The sequence below is a fragment of the Diospyros lotus genome, chromosome 12 (genome assembly GCF_014633365.1).
Source record: "Diospyros lotus cultivar Yz01 chromosome 12, ASM1463336v1, whole genome shotgun sequence".
Taxonomy (NCBI): domain Eukaryota; kingdom Viridiplantae; phylum Streptophyta; class Magnoliopsida; order Ericales; family Ebenaceae; genus Diospyros; species Diospyros lotus.
In genome coordinates, this window is record NC_068349.1 from 29403524 (window position 1) to 29411431 (window position 7908).

General features: G+C 38.9%; 2 protein-coding genes across 2 annotated transcripts; both read left to right on the forward strand.

Annotated features, from left to right (window-relative positions):
• Nucleotides 1-1936: 1936 nt before the first annotated feature.
• LOC127786969 (uncharacterized) lies at nucleotides 1937-7093 on the forward strand (the record flags this gene model as incomplete). The annotated part of the gene is made up of 5 exons (XM_052314781.1): nucleotides 1937-2255; nucleotides 4437-4576; nucleotides 4694-5599; nucleotides 6566-6685; nucleotides 6758-7093. Coding segments are annotated over 5 exons (1809 nt in total), but the record flags the coding sequence as incomplete, so codon positions are not given.
• Nucleotides 7094-7248: 155 nt separating this feature from the next.
• On the forward strand, nucleotides 7249-7908 carry LOC127786970 (probable cytokinin riboside 5'-monophosphate phosphoribohydrolase LOGL10). Its single transcript, XM_052314782.1, has one exon. The coding sequence runs from the start codon at nucleotides 7249-7251 to the stop codon at nucleotides 7906-7908; it is 660 nt and encodes a 219-aa protein (XP_052170742.1).

Below are 7908 nucleotides of genomic sequence, written 5' to 3' on the forward strand. Positions count from 1 at the left end.
ATAAAATATAAAATTTTTATTGTGTTTTGTTTTGTGTTTTAATTGCAGGGTGAGAGTGCAGTCAAATTTTGGCGCCGTTGCCGGGGAGATTGAGGCAAAAACAAAAAGGAAAAAAAAAATATAAGAATAAGCATCTCCTGATAAATTCGGTAACTCTGTTTCTTTTTACTTTATTTTTATTTGTGCATAGTGTATGATACTTAGGTCAGGTAAAACTGTAGAAAATCAGTCACTCATGTCTCAACATAATGAGAACATGCCACTTCCACAGAACATGTCTGCACGTGGTAGTGACCACGGTGACCCTGATCCCATTGATCAGGAGATGATCAGACCCCTTAGGGAGTATCTTCATCCTCCTAGGCAGACAACCCCCTCATGCATTATTCTTCCCATCAACCATCATAGGTTTAACTTCAAACCTGGCACAATCCAATTGTTGCCAACTTTTCATGGCATGGATTCTGAAAATCCATATACTCATATGAAAGAATTTGAGGAAGTATGTAGCACTTGCATGGACCATACAGCAAATGAGGATGTCATAAGATTAAAACTCTTTCCATTCTCACTGAAAGATAAGGCAAAAATATGGTTAAGCACTCTCCCACCTAGATCTATAGGAACTTGGAGAGAAATACAAACAACTTTCTTAAAAAAATACTTCCCTGCCAACAGAACTGCTACTCTTCAAAGACAAATCATGAACTTTGCCTGTAAACCAAATGAGAATTTTGCTCAAGCGTGGGAAAGGTTTAAAGACCTTCTTCACACTTGTCCGCACCATGCTTTTGAGCAATGGAGAGTGGTCAGTTTCTTTCATGATTCACTCACTCCCCAATTGAAAATGCTAGTTTCTACAATGTGCAATGGAGAATTCTATGAGAAGACTCCAGAAGAAGCTTTCCACTTCTTTGACACATTGGCTGAGAATACAAGGAACTGGGAAGTTGGTCCAACATCTGCTCTTGATTCAAGAGAAAATCCACAACCTAGAGGGAGATACCAACTGAGTGAGAGTGACGATTTAAATGCAAGACTAACTGCTTTAACAAAGAAAGTTGAAAACATGCAACCCAAAAAGGTGCAATCTGTTAATCAAGTGGAAGTAAAGTGTGCTGTGTGTGATGCAACAGATCATTCAACTAAAGAATGTCCTACCCTACCTGCTTTCAAGGAGGTATTGTATGGGCAGACTAATAACAATCATTCACACAACTTTGAGGGGAGACAAAATCAAAATCAGAGTGGAGCCTATTATGGGAATAATCAGAACTACAATTCATACCATCCCAATAATAGAAATCACCCCAATTTTTCTTGGAGAAATGATTCTGGAAATCATTCTCAACCTCCCTTCCCTACACAACAACATACCTTCCAACAAAATCAAGGTTCTTCATCCAATACTTACCAACCTCCTCATAGGAGATCTTTGGAAGATACCTTGCACCAGTTCATCCAAAGTCAAACAGGTATCAATAATTAGGTTGCTCAGCTTGTCAAAAATCAAGACCAAACAAACAGAGCCATAGAAGACATTAGGAGCCAGTTGACCAAGATAACACAAACATTGAGTGTGAGAGAACCCGGGAGGTTTCCATCCCAAACTAATCCTAACCCAATTAGGCAAACCAACCAGGTAGAAGCTTCAAATAGTGAAACCAACACTCATGAACAAGTGCAAGCAGTGACTGCCCTAAGAAGTGGAAGAATAATTGAGAAACCAACTGATCCTAGGATAAACCAACATGTTGATGAAGAAAAAGAACCAAAAGATCATGAATCCACCGTGGAAAAAAATGAAAAAAATGAGAAAAATGAGAAAAATGAAAAAAATGAAAAACAAAAAGAAGATGAGAAAGAAATTCAATACAGGCCTAAACCACCTTTTCCACAAAGGTTGAATCATTTGAAAAAAGAGCAACAAAATGCAGATATATATGAAGTGTTTAAGCAAGTGAGAATCAACATCCCGCTGTTGGATGCAATCAAACAAACACCTTCATATGCAAAGTTTTTGAAAGATCTGTGCACTGTCAAAAGGAAAACAAATGTGCATGAAAAGGCATTCTTGACTGAACAAGTCAGCGCCATTCTCCAATTGAAAACTCCTCCCAAATACAAAGATCCAGGCTGTCCAACCATTACATGCATCATAGGAAGTCAAAAGGTTGATCGGGCACTCTTGGATTTAGGAGCTAGTGTCAATTTGTTGCCATACAGTGTGTATCAACAGTTGGGATTAGGTGAGCTTAAACCCACTAGAGTGACCCTTCAGCTGGCTGATCGATCAGTCAAAGTTCCATGAGGAATTGTGGAGGATGTTCTGGTACAAATCGATAAGTTCTACTTTCCAGTGGACTTCATCGTTTTGGACACCCAGCCGCATCAGGGGCCTCAACCTCCTGTGCCAGTCATCTTAGGTCGACCATTCCTTGCCACATCAAATGTCATCATCAACTGTAGGAATGGTGTGTTAAAGTTATCTTTTGGGAACATGACTGTAGAAATGAATATCTTTAGGGTAGCCAAACATCAGGACACTGAGAGTGAAGTGGAGGAGGTAGACTTGATCCAAACACTGACCAATGACTGTTTTGAAGAGTTCATGAGAAGACCCAAAGAAGGAAATCAAGATCTTGAAGAAATAAAAGAAGTGGAAGTCATAAGCAAAGAAAGTGAGAAGCCTACATGGATGCCTGGTTTAGAGCCATTAAGAAACTTGGACAGTAAGCTCATGGCTCCTGATAGCCATCAGTCCACGCCTGAGAGAAAGTCATTGCCCAGTGATTTGAAGTATGTCTTTCTAGGAGAAGGGGAAGCATTCCCAGTGGTGATCTCTTCAAGTTTGACACCTCAGCAAGAGCAACAATTGATAGAAGTTCTAAAAGCACACAGGAAGTCATTAGGATGGACCATTTCAGATTTGCAAGGTATTAGCCCTTTGATATGTACTCATAAGATATTCTTGGAAGAAGGAGCAAAACCAGTTAGGCAAATGCAAAGGAGATTAAATCCCAACATGAAAGAAGTTGTCAGAAAAGAAGTGCTTAAGCTATTGGATGCTGGAATAATTTACCCAATCTCTGATTCTAAGTGGGTAAGTCCAACACAGGTAGTACCCAAAAAGTCTGGAGTCACTGTTGTAAAAAATGAGAACAATGAATTGATTCCCACGCGCATCCAGACAGGATGGCGTATGTGCATTGATTATAGAAAGCTCAATTCTGTGACAAGGAAAGATCATTTTCCTTTGCCTTTCTTGGATCAAGTTCTGGAGAGAATAGCAGGCCAAGCCTACTATTGTTTCTTAGATGGCTACTCAGGGTACAATCAGATAGAAATTGCACTAGAAGATCAAGAGAAGACAACTTTCACATGTCCATTTGGGACATTTGCATACAGGCGCATGCCATTTGGGTTATGCAATGCTCCAGCCACCTTTCAAAGGTGTATGATGAGCATTTTCAGTGAAATGGTTGAGCAAATTGTTGAAGTGTTTATGGATGACTTTTCTGTTTATGGAAGTAACTTTGAGGCCTGTTTGGAGAATCTGAAAAAGGTTTTAGCAAGATGTGAGGAAACAAATCTGATACTCAATTGGGAAAAATGTCACTTCATGGTGAAACAGGGCATAGTCTTGGGGCACATCGTTTCATCTAGGGGGATGGAGGTAGACAGATCAAAAATTGAAACAATTCAAAAACTCCCCATCCCTAGGAATGTGAAAGACATCAGAAGTTTTTTGGGACATGCAGGGTTTTATAGGAGATTCATTGCTTCCTTTAGCACTATAACAAGACCCTTGTGCCATTTGTTGTCTCAAGATGTTCCGTTTGAATGGAGTCCTGCCTGTCAAAATGCTTTTGATAAATTGAAAGATGCACTCATTTCAGCACCTATCATTCAGTCCCCTGATTGGTCCCTCCCGTTTGAACTTATGTGCGATGCTAGTGATTATGCGGTAGGAGCTGTGTTAGGGTAGAGGAAGGATAAGAAACCTCATGTGATATATTATGCTAGCAAAACTCTTAATGAGGCACAAAAGAATTACACCACTACAGAGAAAGAGTTACTAGCAGTTGTCTTTGCCCTGGACAAGTTTCGATCTTACCTCGTAGGGTCACTAGTGATCATTTTTACTGATCACGCTGCTCTGAAGTATTTGTTCACAAAGCAAGATGCAAAACCCCGTCTGCTCCGATGGATCTTACTCCTGCAAGAGTTCAACATTGAAATCAGAGACAAAAAGGGAGTAGAAAATGTGGTGGCTGACCATTTGTCAAGGATTCCAAGTCAAGATCTCACACAATTTGATGAACCAATTCATGACAATTTCCCTGATGAGCAACTGTTTAAAGTGAATGTTATTCGTGCATCATCTGTTGTCCCTTGGTATGCCGACATTGCGAACTACCTGGCAACTGGTCTGATCCCAGACCATTGGAGTAAGCAAGATAGGCATAAATTCTTCAGAAAAGTCAGAACCTTCTTTTGGGATGAGCCCTACCTCTTCAAGTATTGTCCTGACCAAATCATCCGTAGATGCATACCCGATCATGAGCAACAAAGTGTTATCAATTTCAGTCATACTCTTGCATGTGGAGGCCATTTTTCTGTCAAGAAAACAGTTGCAAAAATTTTTCAGAGTGGATTTTATTGGCCGACACTGTTCAAGGATGTGTACAAGTTCTGTTCAAATTGTGATCGATGTCAAAGGTTAGGAAGTCTGTCAAGGAGAAACATGATGCCATTACATCCGATCCAAGTGTTAGAAGTTTTTGACTGTTGGGGTATGGATTTTATGGGCCCATTTGTCAATTCATTTGGTCATGAATACATCTTACTTACTGTTGACTATGTGTCCAAATGGGTAGAAGCAATCCCGGCCAGAACAAATGACCATAGGACTGTCGTGAAATTTTTGAAAGAAAATATATTCAGTCGATTTGGGATGCCACGAGCAATCATCAGTGATGGGGGTTCCCATTTTTGTAATAAAGTTGTGGCAGGATTAATGAAGAAATATGGTGTACTGCATAAGGTTGCAACACCATACCATCCCCAAACCAATGGTCAAGCCGAGTTAGCCAATAGGGAGATTAAGCGCATATTGGAAAAGACTGTTGCTGCTAATCGTAAGGATTGGTCCTTAAGACTAGTAGACGCTCTTTGGGCGTACAGGACAGCTTACAAAACAATTTTGGGAATGTCTCCCTATAAGCTAGTATACGGTAAATCTTGTCATCTGCCGGTGGAAATTGAGCATAAAGCATATTGGGCAATTCATAAGATCAACAAGAGTCTAACTGAAGCAGGCTTATCCAGGAAGCTCCAATTGAATGAACTTGAAGAAATTCGGAATGAAGCATTTGAAAATGCAAGATTGGCCAAGGTTCGCATGAAAGAGTTACATGATCGGCACATCATTCGAAAAAGCTTTCAGGTAGGGCAACGGGTACTCTTGTATGATTCTCGATTGCATCTATTCCCAGGAAAATTGAAGTCTCGATGGGTCGGCCCCTTTGTAATCAAGTCCATCTCAGGATATGGGGCATTTGAGATAGAAAATCTGGAGTTAGGACAGCTTCTAACAGTCAATGGTCATAGGTTGAAACCATACCAGGGTAGTGTTGAGGAGAATGAAGGAGTTGTGGATTTAGATGATCCATCATCATCTGATGAGTAGGGAAAGTTTCCTATCGTCTGGGAATCTGACGTTAAAAGACCAACTTTCCATTTAGGTTAAATTGATGTTTATAGATCTGAAAAAAAAAATTATAAAAAAAATAATAAAAAAATAAATAAATAAAGAAAAAAATAAAATAAAATAAAATAATAAAGAATTATATATATAAGTTGTTCATTTTCTGCATTACTTAATTAACTTTGATTCAAAGAGTGTTTCTCTGTGTGCAGTCTAAATAAAATTTTTTTGCATACAAGTTCATGCATTGAAGACCACCAGGTATGCCTATCTTCTATCCTTTTATTGTCGATTGAGGACAATGCGCAATTTAAGTTGGGGGGTAAGGTGTACTTGATTTTATTGGTGTTTGAAACTGATCCATTGTGCAAAAAAAAAAAAAAAAAAAATCAAAAAAAAATAATTAATAATAATAATAAGAATAAGAATAAAAAAATTAAAAAAAAAACAATAAAATAATAATATAAAAAAAAAATTTTGAATTGAGAGACAGAATTGACGCTGGTGGTAGCTATCTTTTCTTGGGCAGTGCAATCACACTGCCCTATAAAGGATAAGGCACACTGCCAAATGTTGAAAAATGAGGCACCAAGCGTTGAAAAAGAGACGCCAAGCCTGACCCTGTAATTATGGCATGCCTCGAGCCGAGTGTAAAATAGTGATGGTCATTGCTCTATAAGAGACTCCATATCTGTATAAGGCAAGCCACCCTTCTTGAGCTCAGTCTTCTCTCCTTTGTGTTATTCTCCGATCAGGTACTCTCATCCCTTTTGTAAAGTTTATAGTTCTTTACTTTCTTCTTAGTATAGTTAAAAAAAAAAAAATATGGATCTTTATCTCTCAAAAATTCACAAGTACTATCCATCTCTCCCGCAGAATGATTTGAAAAAAATTTATGTTGCTAGGTGTGAAAGACTTAGGTTGTTGATGCTTAATAACATCCCTGAAGATATTCGTTGGCTGATCGAAGCAAAAGTTCGATTAGCTGGTGAAACTTCACCTAGTTTTAAGCATTTTCCAGGCTTAGGGAAGAGTAGTTTTGCGAAGAAAAGAAGAGCGAAAAGAGTGAATGGTTGTTACAAATGTGCTCGATGGACCTGTAACACACGATGCAAATCTGTGGGGTTTACGTCCATAAATCGAGAAGATAAAATTAGTTTCATAAAGGATGGACTGAGTAAGGAGTCTCTGGATGATATCCGATTGACTCTTGAGACGCATCCGTGTGGAATAGTGCAAAGAGAACTTCTTGCTTTATGGACCCAGTTCAGAAGTGACCACCAACGCTATAGTCTTGGGAATCTGACTAAAAACGACCCTGTTTGCCAATCTATAAGAAAATTGGATGGGAAGCTTATCCCCACTTCATAGAAAGTGTTTAAGCCGTTTCTGGACGTAAAACCAGAGGAAGATGTGAGCCACAATCACAACTACTTATATATACGCAAGATTTTTGTTTGTATTTATTTCTTGTTGAATTGTTGTATAGCTACTTTTGATCTCCAAACTTCTTTTCAGGACATACAAAAGAAACAAACATGGAAGGGCAGTTCGTTCGTCAAATTAAAACCATATGTGTACTTTGTGGCTCTCAACTTGGGAGTGATATTTGTTACGCACTTGCAGCGAACGAACTTGGTAAAAAATTAGGAGAAAAAAAAATTAATTTGGTATATGGAGGGGGAAGTCGTGGATTGAATGGTTATGTTTCACAAGCTGTACATCTTGGAAATTCATCTGTGGTAGGTATAATGCCAATCCCTTTAGCTGAACCACATATTTCCGGGATTACACGCGGTCAACTTATAGAAACGACTTCTATGTCTGAGCGCATGGCTTGTAAGATTTATCAGTCAGATGCCTTCATTGCTTTACCAGGAGGTTTTGGAACACTTGAAGAAATCTTTTGTATAATCTCCTGGGCCAAGAGTAATCTCCATACCAAACCCATTGGACTTTTAAATGTTAACCATTTTTTCGATGGGTTACTCTCTTTTCTTGATCAGGCTGTGGACCAACAGTTCATTTCTCGTTCAGCAAGAAAGATTCTCATTTCTGCATCCACCATTGATAAGCTGTTAGAGAAATTACATGCTTATGTTCCACAGTACGATCCTCATGAGCCTCGGATAGACTGGTCTAAGGCAATTAGTAACAAGCGCCCAAGGGGTCCGATTAATTTAGATTTATCACTGTGA